Raw genomic sequence first — 15641 nt, 5'->3', positions numbered from 1 at the left:
GAGGAAAATCCAACCCTAACCTTGCTCTGGTTTTTTTTTTAATGGTCACACATATGGGAGAGTGCTGATCTCCAAAACAGCAACCTTTAATGGTGTTTACACCAATGTCCGCATGTGCACAAGATCAATTTTGTGCCTGTCCAGTATGTATGTCCTCAACACCACCTGATGATCTGAGTGAACAGCTGTGATTTCAGGTGTATCAGCATTTTCCAGTCAAATGCAGTTTCTATGCTCTGACATGCGTTGCCAGCTTATGCTATTTTTGGCTGAAGTGCTATTCTGAGTGACGTCTCCCTACAAGATAATGGTGCTGTATAATTGAGCGGCATGTATAAGGATGGGCCGGGTGAGCGTGCTGTTCGTCACCATGGTAATTAATTCTGTCAATGGAAATTAGCTCAGATGTGTGGAAAAGAGAGATAACAAGATGATGATCATGAGCTCACATGCAGGCACATGCTTGCACGAGCACATCCGGTATACAAAGGTGTTTGAATAATGAGTGAATGTACAAAAGATAAGAGGACACACATCACATTAATAGTCCAGCATTGGTATGCACATTTAGCCGGTCTGGCCTGACAATTCGTTATGCTACAAACACTGCATTGTGTTTGTAGATGATGAGGAATGAGACGAGGACAACTGCTGTTTATTCTCTCAGGTGCTGTGTAAAATACAGAAATTGCCACTGGTGGGTTGGAAAATAGCTTTTAAAGAGACATTTTAAGTATACAATCAGAATGAGATGATATTGTTTTACTGATTTAAAGGAAAACTGAATGCAGTAAATGTAGTGGCACACAAGTCATACAGTCTTCCGGCTACAGGCCCTGCTGAGGAGATGTCATGTGAAGTTGCTGTACTGATATTATTGTGTCTTATAGAGCCCCTTAGAGAATAAATCTCCTCCGGCTGGAAAGACAGCAGTTGTCCCCGTCTCATTCCTTATCATCCACAAACACAACGCAGAGTTGGTAGCAAAATGAAGTGTCAGGCCAGACTGGCTACACACACTTAACTACAGAAGACATGTGTGTGTGTGTGTGTGTGTGTGTGTGTGTGTGTGCATAAAGCAATTAGGCTATGCTGTGAGTAACTTAAGCCTCAGCATAGGAAAATTAGTTCCTTCATGACAGCACTGCACCTATTAATCCTATTAAATCATATCAATTTGACATCACATTTTCCATGAAATTCAATTTCAAGCAGGTCAACAAAGTGTTTGCACAAATCAAATCAAGAAAATCATTTTTAGTTTGCTTGTTATGCCCTTCAGTGCCCTCCAGTTGCCCTCCCAGTGACTGTCCCTGTCCCTGAATGTGAGCATTAAGCAACTGGCCCAGTATGACCGCCTACTAATGGCTTTCCTGCCAAGACTGTAGAGATTTACAGACTCCACTGGCCTTATGGGAACTGGTCAAAACAAAACAACCCTGACAGCCGCTAACCGTCTTGGGAATACTGCAGTAGTTGTGCATGTGTGTATGTGAATACGTGTGTGTGTGTGTCTTTAGTAGGTCTCTGCAGAAACAGGGGGAAGAGGTGGGAGCAGAGAGAAAGAATGAGAGAGACAACCAGTGGCTAATGGCTTTCCCACAGGGCCATCACTTACTGCAACTCACAGTAAAAAGTGGGGAGCCACAGGGGAGCAGCTATTAGGAAACATCAGACTTCATCTGCTAACAAGACTGTGGAAGTAGCTCTGCTTTTTCTGCTTAAGAGAAATAAAATAGTCTTAGTGATGAGCATATAACAAGAGCGGGCTAATATCATCTGTTCATAATTGTTTAAGCGTTAAGCTCAGCGTGGTGTGATGCTGCCAATGTGCCTCCACTGACGCTCAGCAAGCATTTGAATGTGGTTTAAACCAAAAACTATCAAATAGAACAGCAAATCCTCATAAAAATTGATGTTTGATGTTGACTGATGAATTTCTGGTCAATTAACTGATCCTAAACTAATCGTTTCAGCTGTAATATCACCACCTGAAAGCCTCATGTCCAAGCAAAACTACCTGCTCTCGGTCTGCTCCTATTTAACCAAGTAACAAGATACATTTACTCCAGTACTACACTTAAGTACAATTTTGAGGTATTTGCGCTTTATTTGAATATTTCCATGCTATGCTACTTTATATTTCCACTTAACCTCATTTTACAATGAAATATTGTAGTTTTTACTTCACTACATTTATATATTTAACTATAGTTAATACTTTACTTTTCAGATTAAGATTCTACATTAAAAAAATCCTATGATCTGTTTGTAAAATAGTATAGAAAATATTATTAAAACTCCACATCAACATGAAAGTGCTGCTGACATGAGTACTTTTACTTTTTATACCTGGCATACGTTTGTTGCTAACTATTTTCACTTAAGAGCAATTTTAAATGCAGGACTTTCACTTGTAATGGACTATTTTTACGGTGTGCAATTGGTACTTTTATCCAAATAAATAATCTGAATAGTTCCCCGCCACCCCTGACCTCACTGTGGAGGGAAGAATGAGAAAGATCAGCAGAGCACAAAATGTACAGCCATTTTTAGAAACAAGTCACGATCCTCTGGTTTTGCTGTGTTAACAAACCCCTAATTGGGTGGTTTTGAGGAACTGGATCACTGCTTTTGCATTGGATGTGGATGTAAGTGGGTAATCCTTTAAAGAAAGAATTTAACCCTCTCAATGCTTTGGGCTCAGTGTTAGTTGTTTACTTAGGAAAGGATAGGAAAGCCATATCTGATGTTATTCCCCAATTCTTTGCTTTTTAACAATACTGTTAGTGATGTTTAAGATGTTACAGTAAAGTTACAGCAGCAGAACTTTTTGCTTAACATTTGACAGACTACTTTCTTTATTCTGCAGAATAGCAATCTATGTTTGTAGACTCTCCGCTTTGTTGACTTCAAACTTCATGCTACTGCATGGTCATGGCTTGCTTTTCAAAAGTCCATTAAGGCGCAATCAAAAATTCATGAGCATAAACAAACACATGTGGCTATGAATACAGCACATCAAACCACATATAAACGATAGGAACAAAAATGCCATCAATAATACAGGAAGTTGAATTTCAAAGAGAAATACTTTTGATCTAACAGCAGTAATATTCTTGAGTGTTGATAAAATAAAATAAATTGTCATCTCGTGCTGACAAAGACTGATCGGTTTAGAGGTGTTCCCAACCAGAACTGCATACGGAAAATTTAATTTTTCAAGCTCAAACAGATCAGAATCGATGATCATCAATCTCAATGTATAGAGGAGTCAAGACACACAAAAACACCCAGAAACATACCTGTACTCACACACACAGGCACACACACACGTACACAAACACACTATAGGTACTATCTGCTGCTGCTGTTAAACCATTAAAATTCTAGTCCAGTAAGCAATCCATCTATACCACAACCCATCCCCTAATCAATTCATTCATCCCCTCTGCCACTTATTCTTTACTTCATTGGTCCATATGTTCATTCAACCAACCCTTCAGTAATGTGATTTGCTCAGACTCCACAGACCGCGCAGACCTTGGTTCTTTCACTGCCTCTCCCTCAATCTTTCCATCACATTGTCAATAACTCCAGCTAATACCAGGGAAGTAGTGAATTGTTAAGTTTTCTTGACTTTATATTTGCCATGTTACTTTTAAATGTCATACAAATCTTTATGGTTTTTCAATAAAATATTAACATTTTTCTGACTGTGTTTACTTTATGTTGGTTACTGTTGCATTATATGGCCTACTCACTGGGAACACATTCAGAGTTTAACATTGTGCATATACGTGATCACTATACCAAACGCCTCTGTTTTGCTCACCATCCAATTGCTGCTTCTTTTCTCTGCCACTCTTCTGCAAACAAACATGAGAAGTGTGAGCCGTGATCTCATTTGCTAATTGTTTGTACTAGCAAGTGTGAGCCGTCTGTCACATCACACTCGGTGTGAGTGTGGGAGCTTGGGGAGGTCTATGCATGTGTGTGTGTGTGAGAGAGAGAGAGATAGAAGCAGGATGGGTGTGGTGTTGGTGTGCTTGTTTTTCAGTGACACATCTGTCAGATAAGTGGTGTTTCAACCTGTCTTGTCTCCCAAAGGTATTGAAGAGAAGGTCCAGATCATGCTTGAAGGAAAATTGAACAAACAAGCAATATGGGCCTAGAGATGTAATATAAGATTTTAAAAAAAGGCAGCAGGCGAGGGCTACAACCTTATAAGAGTTGACTGATTCAGTTAGTGCATGATATTTATTGTGCTACCCCAAATAAAGCTGAAATAAAATTATTTCAGTAGTGGCATGTTAGTTGTTGTGTTTACTCTGAATCTATAGGCGCCAGATGATCATCTTTATGATACAGGTTATAGTCTTGACCATGCTGAAATGCCTTTGAGCAAGACACTTAATCCCTACCAGCTGCTTGGACAGTATTCATGACTGCTGACCTTTCCCTGTGGAGGAGAGCAAATGAAAAGAGAATATTGATGCTGACTTATTTAAACTACAGTACACAAACACTACTCCACTTCATCATAATAACCAAACCAGATCAGGATAGATCAGGTTCACCTGGTCAGGATCAGAGACGTGCGTGGAGAGACACCTTGTGGTGAAAATGATGAACAACAACTGACGTACTAAATGCGCAAGGAGGACGTTTGTCCCTTACGGGTTACTGTTGAACGGCGCTATCATGTCGGCACCCTTGGTGGTAAGTTACCCTTCAAATTTTGACAAATTACTTGAGTAACCAGACGAGTTAATAACAGTTAACGTGTCTTTATTAAGTGTCAGTGTATAGTCTGTTACATGGCAATGTTTACAGGCTCCAGCGTTTACTAAAACGTAACTAGTGTTAGCTTGAAGACTGTATAGATCCAGCATGCTGAAGGTATCATGCTATTCGTTAATAGTTAAAGTTTAACGACATATTTTTATTGGATGTTTTAGTGTGTATTTTTTAAGTGAAAAATCAATAACATCTATTTTCAGACATTCGTTGGTATAAATCAGTCTCTCAAGGCTTTAGCATCGACTAATATCTGTTTCTCTGACAGGATTTGTTAGAATAAAAGGGTCAGACAGGAGCACCGTTGACATGAGGGCTTGAATGTTTTTACAGATAGCTGGTGACTCCTGTATCTTATATTTTCCACCTGGACTTTACCTGACAAGCGCTGGGAGACAGTATTCGCCTTTATCTGTTTCTGTTTCTGTCCTCTCCTCTTTGTCTCTGTCCCCCCTGTTTCTGTCTTCGTCTCTGTGTCTCTGTCCTCTCTTCTCTGTCTTCTCCTCTGTGTCTCCTTCCTCTCATCTCTGTCTCTGTCTTCTCCTCTGTGTCTCCTTCCTCTCATCTCTGTCTCTGTCCTCTGTGTCTCTGTCCTCTCCTCTGTGTCTCTGTCCTCTCTTCTCTGTCCTCTCCTCTGTGTCTCTGTCCTCTCCTCTGTGTCTCTGTCCTCTCTTCTCTGTCCTCTCCTCTGTGTCTCTGTCCAGTCTCTACGCAGGTGCTGCGAGCGGTCAGCTCTCCTCCTTGTTGCTAGGCGACCATGGAGCTCCAGCTCGGTGAGCCCGCCTCCTCTACACACCAGACTCCTGCTGTTCCTCACCCAGCGTTTCTATGACGTAGAGATGCTCCTGAGCTGGAGGTCCAAGCTGAGGAGTAGAGGGCTTCAGAAGAAGAACATGTAAGAAACATTATGGCTGATTCGATTCAAGATATGAACTCATATCACTGCTGCTGGTGTCTGTTGCAGGGTAGACTCTAGTTGAAACAGCATTAATGAAATGGATAGCTGCAGTCCTCAATGCACTAAAACAAAAGGTTCCCATAAGCATCATCTATTGCACTACAAAAAATGTATGATTCTTAAAATATAATGTTAATAACAGAAGAAGCATGCAAAGTAGACTGAAATTATTCTATTTTTCTGATTTAGCAGACGTATAGTCTCTAATGGAAACAATTGTATATATTTCTGTCATCCAGGGGTCCTTCACTTCTGGTCTATTGTAAATCAAAGTGGATTAGTGTGGGTTATCATATAATATATCTTATCTGAAACCGTCAGGGACCATCACTGACTTCCCTTCTGTCTTTCACAGTTACTTTGGCTACACTCAGAAGTTTTATGGAGCAGACATAGCAGCAGCATATTATATCTTGAGTCTGAAGGGAGGATTTAGGTAAGTGCCCTCTTCACTGGCCTCTACATATTTTGTCATATGGAGCACAGCAGATTTAAGATGATTTTTTCTTTTTAAAATTATTGTTCATGTCAGCTGTCAGGCTGCACTTGGAAATATGGGGTGACTTGTTTCACCCAACTTATTTTACGAGTCTTAAAGTCTTAAAGATATCATGACAAGTACAAAGGTACTGCTGTACTCCTGTTGTTTATGGGTCTGGTATTGTTTTTCTGTATAAATTCTGATTATTTTCAGTATCTTCGGATGATAATCTTGATTCATTAATTACATAGCTGTGTGGTTTATAAAATGTCCAAAAAATGAAAAATATCCATAAATAGGTCCCAGAGCACATGGTGACATCTTGAAATGTTTTTTTTTTTTTTTTGAAGAACCGTCCAAAATCCCCCAAATTAGAATTTACATAACAGCAAAGCTGCAGATCGAATAAACTAATCTTTGGAGTTTTTGACTAACAAAATGACTTGAATGATTAATCAGTTACTAAAATAGTTTGAACATTTTCTGTTGATCAACTAATTGGAAAACTTTCTACATTCATGATATGTGAAAACCAGATTGGTGTCATATATATAAACTTACACAGGACTTGATGACATATGTGTTGTGACAAACCAACCAGACTAAGATTTAGAGCAGCAGCTGAGCTCCGAGGGTCAAGGTGGCAGAGTTGTGCAATAGTTCCTACATAATACGTTACTTTTTTCTTTGTAACTTTTCAGAACTAAAGCCCCAACCGACTGACTTCCAATATACTTTCACATACATAAATCCATATATTTTTCATATGCAGCATCAGTGTCTTGTAACATGTTTTCATATAATCTGCTGTGATGCACTTTAGATGTAAAGATGACATTTTCAGAGTCATGTTCCAGATGTGCTGCTGTGATCCAGTTTTCATGTGATTGTCTATGCTGCATCATGTCCTCAGGTTTGTTGGCCAGCCAGCCTGGTTCCGCGCAGACGAGAGGGGCAGGTTCAATTGGGACTTCTTGAATCACAAAGATACCCCTCTAGAGGAAATAGACATGAGCTACACAGTCATCAACTACACTGGACTGGGGAACCTGGGTACTGAGCTCCAACTCAGACTTGTTTGTCTTTATTTCAGTTTCTTTTTTTCTTTCCTCTCAAAATCACTTTCTCCTGCTGTAACTTAATTTTCTTACTCTGTCAGACACATGTACTGTTAATTCATTTCAATCATATTCAGCACAGGAGTCCAGTGTTTTTCATCTGCTTTGTCCTCCCTCAGAGAACCAGAGATCTTTACGGAGTCTGTCCCTGCGAGGATGTTCTGAAGTGGACGACTGGTTCCTGGCCAGGCTCCACATGTTCCAGGACTCTCTGGAGGAACTGGACATATCACATTGTCCACGCATCACCACAGGCGGTCTGGCTGCCCTGAGAAATCTCAAGTAATTCAATTATCCAAACCTTCACAGCGTAGTCTAGTTGATGTCACCAATCGCCTCTGTTGTATTAAGTTCTCCCTTTTTGTGTAATGTGTGTGTGTGCTGTAGGGGACTGCGGCGTCTGGACATATCGTCCCTCCCAGGGATTTCCAGTCCTGGATTGGTCATCATCCTGCTGGAGGAGATGTTACCACAATGCCAGATCACCGCCACTGGATACGACCACAGCCTGAGGCAGGAGGAGGGAGAGGAAAAGGAGGAGCAGATGCAAGCACAGAGGTAGGGCATGGACCAAGACAGGAATCAGAAGAATCAAGGGATACAATGCAGAAAGAGGAAAAAGTCCTCTAAGAGAGCTCTGCTGCCTGATCATATACTAGTCTGAGAGAGAGAGGGTGATGATGGAGCAAAGAGAGGTGCAGAGGACACAACTGACATGAAAAGAAGAGAGGCGATTCTCCTCTGCGAGTCTGATTATTGCAGCAATTCAGCCATCAAGGATCTTTTTTCAGTACTGTACCAAGCCAAGTTTAGGGTTATCACACAGAAAGTCAAGCTAGCATTTAGAATTTTACATCTGCATCTGCAAGTCTTGGCACACTCCTCCAGAATGAGCCTTTTATATACCCAAATTGGACACTGGAAACGTCTAACCAGATATGAACATGGGAAAAAGAAAAAATACAGCAATGTGGAAGAACAAATGTACTACCTTAAATTTGTGGGATTATTTGGCATAATCCTTCAAAGTATACAGTTTGTTATCACAGTCTGCTTGGTATAGTGTGTTGTTTTCCCATCAACTTGCTGTCAAGAGTGCGTACATTTATAATATCAAATGCACATTCTGAAATATTTACAATGCAATATCATGTCTCTGTCTCAAGCAAAATGCACATTGTCTGCCTATGTGGCAGTAATTTTATTTGTTGCCGAAATGTAAATATAATTGTAAATGTTGTGAATAAAGATTTTATTGTTCAGAATCACAGTTCTTGTAAATTTATGACATTTACCTGTGAATCTTCAAGCCATGTTTAACACAATGAAAACACATCATAGTGTCTGTATATATTTCTAATCTTCAGTGTAGAAGCTTATATGGGGAAACGTAAGCCCATAATCCTGTGTGAGCCTTGTACTGCTGCAGTGTCAGACTTCACAGAGGGTAGATGAAGACACCAGTTGGACTCAGAGAAGAAAGTGAATGGGGATGAAGGAATCACTGCAGCTTTTGTATGTAAAGACACCATCTACATTGACTTCGGTGTTTGTTTTAATGAGAACAGGACTTACAGGAAATCTATGAGCTATTTCCACACCCCACGTTGGATAGCATTATTATTGCCTAACTTTTAGTAGTAGGATAAATGTTATTCATACATTTCTTATGTTACGCATATTTGTTTTCAACGTGTATTTATTTACAATGCTCAATGGACGCTGGAGCATGCTCACTAGAGACTTCCGCCGGCCGAGACGACTAACTTCCGGTTTAGCCCTCCGGCTAACTTGAATGGGGATAAAACAGTTCGATCGTGCGGCTATAGACTTTCCAAATGTTGTCGGACCGAATGGGTCAAATTCTGATAGTGAAACGTGTCATTTTGCGGGGTTGTGACATTCAAAAAACCGGTTTGGCCACTATGTCAAATTGGCTTCAATGCCCGGCGCACTTCCTGAGGGCTCGAGTAAAACCAAAGAAGAAGAAGAAGAAAAAGAACCAATCATGTCACGGGAACTGGGTCACAACAAACACGGACCGTGTTTTTGACGGACAACAACAAAACGGGCCAGTTGAGTGTTAGCTGTGTAGCGAATACCTGTCACAACTTAGTAAAATAACGAAATTAAATACGGTGCTAGTTGGACCCGTGTGTTTGAAGGGTGTCAGTAGACGGATAAATGTCTGATGCATCAGGTAGGATGACTGTCTGATGTCACTGAGTCACAACTGTGTCACAATTTGACGGTCTGACTATGCTTCACCACTCTAGCTATGTGACATTTACACGGAGAAACATTTGTTTAAGCAGACTTGTGTTTGAATTCTGCATTTATAGAACTCCCTAAAAGAGAAGAAGAGGACGAGGTTACTCCTGAACCGGAGGTAAGGAAAAGTGTTTACATAGAGCAGCGAGTTAATTTTAGCAGGTAGATGCTGGCTGTCAGCCTGGTTATTACACAACAAACTCAACATCTGTCACCCTTTGACACAGCACAATGACTTTGCACTGCTGCTCAATATATGGACACTGATTACATGTCGGTATTGTTTCCTTTTGTAGGAACAATCCGACGACAGCAGTGAGGACGAGGCTGCGGGAGAGAGTACGTGAAAACAGCAATAACACATCTGTAACATCATATATATGATAATAATGATCCTGAATGGAGTTTGGAATTATTTTCTGTCCACATATGAGTGAATTATTCATCTTCCACTACTCTCATCTGATTCTCCTCTGTGTTCCTGCCAGTGGACTTCCTGCGCAACCTCTTTTCCAGCACCCTGGGCCTCGGCTCAGCAGAAAAAGTTCTGGATGAACTAACTCTGGATGGAGTGGCACAATACATCAAGAGTGGCAAATGTGAGTCTTTGGCCGCTTCTCATGCTGCATCCATTCGGCTCATCTATCAGGGCTGACTATGGTGGATTGATTTACTGCTTACAAGCCTGCTGTCATACTGCAGTTATATTGATTGAGTCAAAAGTTGCTCTGCTTCCACACAGGTAAAAACATCCTCTGCATGGTTGGAGCAGGTATATCCACATGTGAGTATCACAGCCTTAACATCACAGTACAAAAAAGTATTTCAAAGTATCAAACAACTTGTACTGTCTTTTTATGTTTCTAAATTTGTTTTCAAACCTGTAACTCTGAACATCATCTCTCTCCACAGCGGCTGGGATCCCTGATTTCCGCTCACCTGGAACTGGCCTGTATGCAAACCTGCAGAAATATAACCTGCCCTACCCAGAGGCCATCTTCCAGATAGATTACTTCAAGGTTTGTTAAAGATTAAAGGATGATACGGTATATAAAGGTTCTTTCAGGGGCCTCAAAAAACCTTGACAGTTTTTTAATTATTTGAAGTTAAATTATATTGTTAATATTCGAACATTAATTGTATCCTAATCAATCAAAAGTTTAATAAAGAAGTGAGGTCTTTTGGATTCATACTTTTCACCAGCTTATTGTCACAAATGAACAGTTAGTGTCAGCTCCACATTAAATCAAAGCCCATATTTCAGTCAGACAACTGTAATATTTTGTACAAGTCTACCTCTTACTGCCATAAGAAACTAAGGTTTTATGACCTGTCAGCATTACTTTTCCAGTCCTCACTGCAACCTCTAAAATGTTTTTCTCCATCTTCTATCTCAGAAACATCCGGAGCCGTTCTTTGCCTTGGCCAAGGAGCTTTACCCAGGACAGTTTAAGGTATGATACACTTCCTGCTGCCAAGTAGGCCACATATTAAATGTTGAAAATGTATTCGCATTAAAAGCATATCGCAACATTTTTGTGTAAAATGTAACTTCATGAAAGAGTGAACTGCTTCACATGTGTTTGTTCTCATGTGGTTGACTTTTATTGGTGTTTAGCCGACAATCTGTCACTACTTCATGAAGCTGTTGAAGGACAAGGGGCTCCTGAGACGCTGCTACACACAGGTATGAAAAACACACAGCCAGACTCTCTGCTTCACATACTGTACATAAAGTCACTCGACATTGACGTCTGTGTGTGTGATCATTCAGAATATTGACACCTTGGAGCGTGTGGCCGGGCTTGAAGGAGAGGATCTAATTGAAGCTCACGGAACATTTTACACATCCCACTGTGTCAGCTTCTGTTGCCGCAAGGAGTACAACCTGGACTGGATGAAAGGTGTCTTTTGCGTTTGTTAACGTTTACATGTAACAACAACAGCCTGGGATTATTGAGCTGTTTTTTCTTGCCATTTGGGACTTTAACATCCTCCTTCTGCCCTCTAGAAAAAATCTTTTCTGATGACATTCCCAGATGTGACAAATGCAACAGTCTTGTCAAGCCAGGTCAGTCACACCATTTATTCTCTTTCTTCCTTAACAAACCCAACTGCATAATATCAGTATTACCATATACCTCAGTGTTATACAATCATCATCATATCACCATCATCTGTGTCCCTCACTTCCGTTCACCCAGATATCGTCTTCTTTGGAGAGAATCTACCCGTCCGGTTCTTCACTTCGATGAAAATGGTGAGCAAATTGTGGTAGTTTGAAAGTATACATGTGTGTTTGGAGGGGATGTGATGTAATGTCTCTGCAGTAATAAACTCTGTTCACTCTGCTTTTAACTTTCAGGACTTTCCTCGTTGTGATCTTCTCATCATCATGGGGACGTCTCTGCAAGTGCAACCGTTCGCAAGTCTGGTCAGCAGGTACCGCAGATTAAATTTCATGTTCCTGAAATCTACCGCTGAGCACAGACAGCTGAGTTACTAAAATATCGCGTAAATGATTGTGTGTTTCTGTTTTTGTGGCATTCAGGGTTTCAAAAAGTTGCCCCAGGCTGCTCATCAACATGGAGAAGGCCGGGCAGGTAAGCTTCCAAGCCTCCATCAACTAATTTATCTCTCATTTATGTTCACTCCTATTTTCTGGTGTAGGTGTGTTTCTTGGATTCTCTGTGCAGGATTGTGTCTGTGTTTGTCTGTGCAGGCTGACCCTATGCTCGGGTTGCTTGGTTTTGGAGGAGGGATGGACTTCGACTCAGACAAGGCTTACAGGTGATACAGTGATGCTGCTACTTCTAATTTCCAGTTATATTTATCCTCCCGTTGCAGCTTTTATCTTATGTGAAAACAGGTCTGTATTCAGATGATGAGAGATGTGCCAGTGCAATATACACAATATAATGTTTGCCAAATACACTGGATCACATATTGGGGGGAAAAGGTTAGGTCTGTGATGATGAGAAGTTTTTAAAATTGATAAACTGGGTCAAAATGATCAATATTATTTGATATATAAACGTGCATGCTTATATGCACCACCAGAGGGCGTCTAATCATTATCCATGACGCTGATCGAGCAAAATACTTTTATTCTATCCTGCATTCTTGCGACACTTACCATTGAACTTAACTCATACTTAAAGTAGTTGCTCAGTAACTTACTTCAACTTACTCAATAATTACCCAATCACTCAAGAGTCATCATGATATTCAAAAATAGTTGTTGCCAATTCATGGTAGCAATGACAAACTGTCCAGCCATTTCTGAAAATATATGTCAGTAAAATTCTTTAAAACCACCAGGAAGTTGAAACTGTTAATATGCAGCAGCACTGCAGTTTTGGTGCTCAAATATGTGTCTAATGTGATAAACATAACAGCACACTAAATAAACTGTAGCTTTGAACTGTAAACATGTCACTACAGTCCAAAAAAAATATGAATCATATTTTTATAAGGCTATCTTTAGCAAAGTGCATATGACTGGTGCATTAAATGGTTTTAAAGAGGAAAAAATAAAAATGAGATTTGTATCAGTTTTGGCGGTCAGTCAGTGTTGAGATATTGGTATGTGCATCGGTATCAGAAATGAAGTAGTAGTACAGTATGGAGCCTGTCCAGATTCTAACACAGTGGTCTTTACTTCTGTCTCCAGAGATGTAGCTCACATCAGTGCATGTGATGATGGTTGTTTGGCTCTAGCTGACCTGCTGGGATGGAAGGTAAGTTACAGAATCATCTTATGTGAATCCTGTGCACATTTAGGTTGACACTTCTCTCTTCGTTGCTTGGGCACAGTCTACATCGACCATATCGACTACAGGCGCATCGCACGGTTCAGTAGAGCAGTTAATACTGTCGTCACTTCTCAGTCAAGAGTTAATGAGGCCAAGTTAACCATTGCAGTAATTCAGTCACAATAGAATATCACAGTTTTCCTCATGGGAGTCACTTAAATTTGAATTTCCTTACAGATACCACATCATTAAAACATCATTTAATATTTTCTTATTTGATCCTGCACATACTTTATAAAGTATGTATGATTGAAATGAAATATGTTGTACAAATTAACATACAAACAGGACATCTTAAGAATTTCTTCCATGTAAAGTTGGATTATTTTTTCTGTAAACCAAAATGTAGTATTGTACTAGTATTTTACTGCTGGTAGATTTATTGGACACTATATTTGGCATGAAAATTGAAAATATTTTTAACTTATTGAATATCAGTATTAAGTATTGGTTATTGGCTTTGTCTATAGAGCTCTACTAAGACGTCAGTGCAAAACCACACTCATAAACCTTTATATGAAGGAGACAGTTTAACACGTGTCCTTTGCTGCATGCAGAAAGTTTTGTTTGTACAACTGCAGCAGAAACAAAAAGGTGAGAGATATGAAATGTGAAGGAAGCCTATTTTTGATTTTCCTGTGTGATATTGTCATTGCATGTGAGGTCGTGAAAGGGCTTCTTCTAAATGCACAGCATGATCTTTTTTACTTAAATCTTTTTTTTTTTTTTTTTTTTTTTTTTTTTTAAACCATAGCCATGCTATCACCAGTCTGTCCTCCATCTGTCACACATTAGTCACGTTCTTTGTTTTGCCTTCTTTCCTCTCTGTCTCGTCTCTCCAGGCGGAGCTGGAAAACCTGGTGAAGCAGGAGCACGCCAGGATTGACAGTCAGGACAAGGAGGAAAAGGCCGGCGACAGCAAAGGAGCTGCAGCCAAGGCGAGCTCCTCATTGGTGGCACCAGAGCCCAAAAAGGAAGAGTAACTAATTTAGAAAGCTCCCTTTTTATTAAAAGCCACTATTGTGATGTCACAGCTTGGAGACAGCCCTGAAAGGGAGAATATGATACCAGAGTTTGTGTTTGCAGCTGAAGCTTCGGGTGCTGGGTGTCTGTGAAACAGAGAAAGACGCTCATTATTCATCAGCGGACATTTAATTCTTCTGAATAAGCACATGACATCTGACATCCCATGATTTTGTTTATATCAGTTATTTGCACTTTACAGACTTTAATATACTTAGATGTTTCTTTTCACAAGCACACATCAATCTTTGTCTGAGGCAGTTAACTCTGTGCATGGGCAAACTTTGCTGCAGTAGACTGTGGCATTTTTTAAGTATATCTACATTTCAGCCTTAGAGAAAAAATGTCATCAACAAAAGTTTGCAGATCTCGCTGAGCGGAGGTGGTGGTTATAATGTCTAAAACCTCAGCAGCGTGATCATGAATCTGCTGCGTTGTGGGCAAGCTGGCATATTACCTCCAGACCAATTGAGTACAGATTAACTCATGAACAAGCTTCTTCAAAAGATAACCAGGCTGTATTACATTTAAAAATCGATTTGCCTGATTGGCCAGCGACCAAATTACATTAACATATGTACTAAAAATGAACTTTCTGGTTGGTAAACTAGAGGTAGTTGTAAATATAACAGTAAGTTAATATGCGAGGGGTTATGTAGAACTTTTAAAATGTCTTGATTTTTAATTAATTGCTTTTCATGTGACCTTCTACTCCTGTTTGAGTTCATTTGTGTAATTTCCTTTAATACAATGTTCCCAGATGTTTATGAAACAAATGATGTTTTCTTAATCTTATGGAACAACAAATTGTACATGATGCGAAAAATAACCAGGTGAAAACATTGGTCATTAGTTAATTTTGCCGTTTAAATCTTTGGAGATACATAAAAAGCTAACAAGCACGGAATGCTGAAATTTGGGGTAACTTAGTAAAAGTCGCTACAGTTTCACTGGAAACTGTGCAGACTTAATGAGCATGAATTGTGGCATCATCAAATAAAAAATACTGGGGGTGGACACAATATTACTAACATCTGTATAATACTAATGGACACTAATGCAAAAGTCCTGCAATAAATTATACCTTTGTAAAGCTCATAATGTTTACTTTTGTTGAAACTGTGTCAGAGAGTTCATTTATCTTCGTGTAAGACCAACATTTAATGAGTTGATTC

The 15641-nt window shown here is 39.8% G+C and overlaps 2 protein-coding genes across 3 annotated transcripts; both read left to right on the top strand.

Moving 5' to 3' along the window:
* Positions 1 to 4616: 4616 nt before the first annotated feature.
* Positions 4617 to 8625, top strand: dmac2 (distal membrane arm assembly component 2). 2 transcript variants are annotated; one of them, XM_067594066.1, is made up of 6 exons: positions 4617 to 4722; positions 5505 to 5695; positions 6114 to 6194; positions 7153 to 7292; positions 7477 to 7639; positions 7745 to 8625. In XM_067594066.1, exons 1-6 carry the CDS (start codon positions 4705 to 4707, stop codon positions 7917 to 7919), a joined length of 768 nt encoding a protein of 255 aa, XP_067450167.1. In that variant the 5' UTR covers positions 4617 to 4704; the 3' UTR covers positions 7920 to 8625. The 2 variants fall into 2 exon arrangements, with proteins under 2 accessions (XP_067450167.1, XP_067450168.1); XM_067594067.1 differs by lacking the exon at positions 4617 to 4722 and adding an exon at positions 4768 to 4902.
* A 736-nt stretch (positions 8626 to 9361) lies between these two features.
* sirt2 (sirtuin 2 (silent mating type information regulation 2, homolog) 2 (S. cerevisiae)) lies at positions 9362 to 15559 on the top strand. Its single transcript, XM_067594065.1, has 16 exons — positions 9362 to 9557; positions 9700 to 9746; positions 9925 to 9967; positions 10117 to 10227; positions 10371 to 10412; positions 10541 to 10647; positions 11026 to 11082; positions 11247 to 11315; positions 11403 to 11532; positions 11640 to 11699; positions 11833 to 11888; positions 11994 to 12070; positions 12180 to 12231; positions 12351 to 12418; positions 13302 to 13368; positions 14286 to 15559. The coding sequence occupies exons 1-16, from the start codon at positions 9542 to 9544 to the stop codon at positions 14424 to 14426; spliced, it is 1143 nt and encodes a 380-aa protein (XP_067450166.1). The 5' UTR covers positions 9362 to 9541; the 3' UTR covers positions 14427 to 15559.
* The last annotated feature ends 82 nt before the right edge of the window (positions 15560 to 15641 follow it).

Source organism: Thunnus thynnus, chromosome 7 (genome assembly GCF_963924715.1).
Source record: "Thunnus thynnus chromosome 7, fThuThy2.1, whole genome shotgun sequence".
Taxonomy (NCBI): Eukaryota; Metazoa; Chordata; class Actinopteri; order Scombriformes; family Scombridae; genus Thunnus; species Thunnus thynnus.
This window is presented reverse-complemented; position numbering and strand designations above follow the sequence as displayed.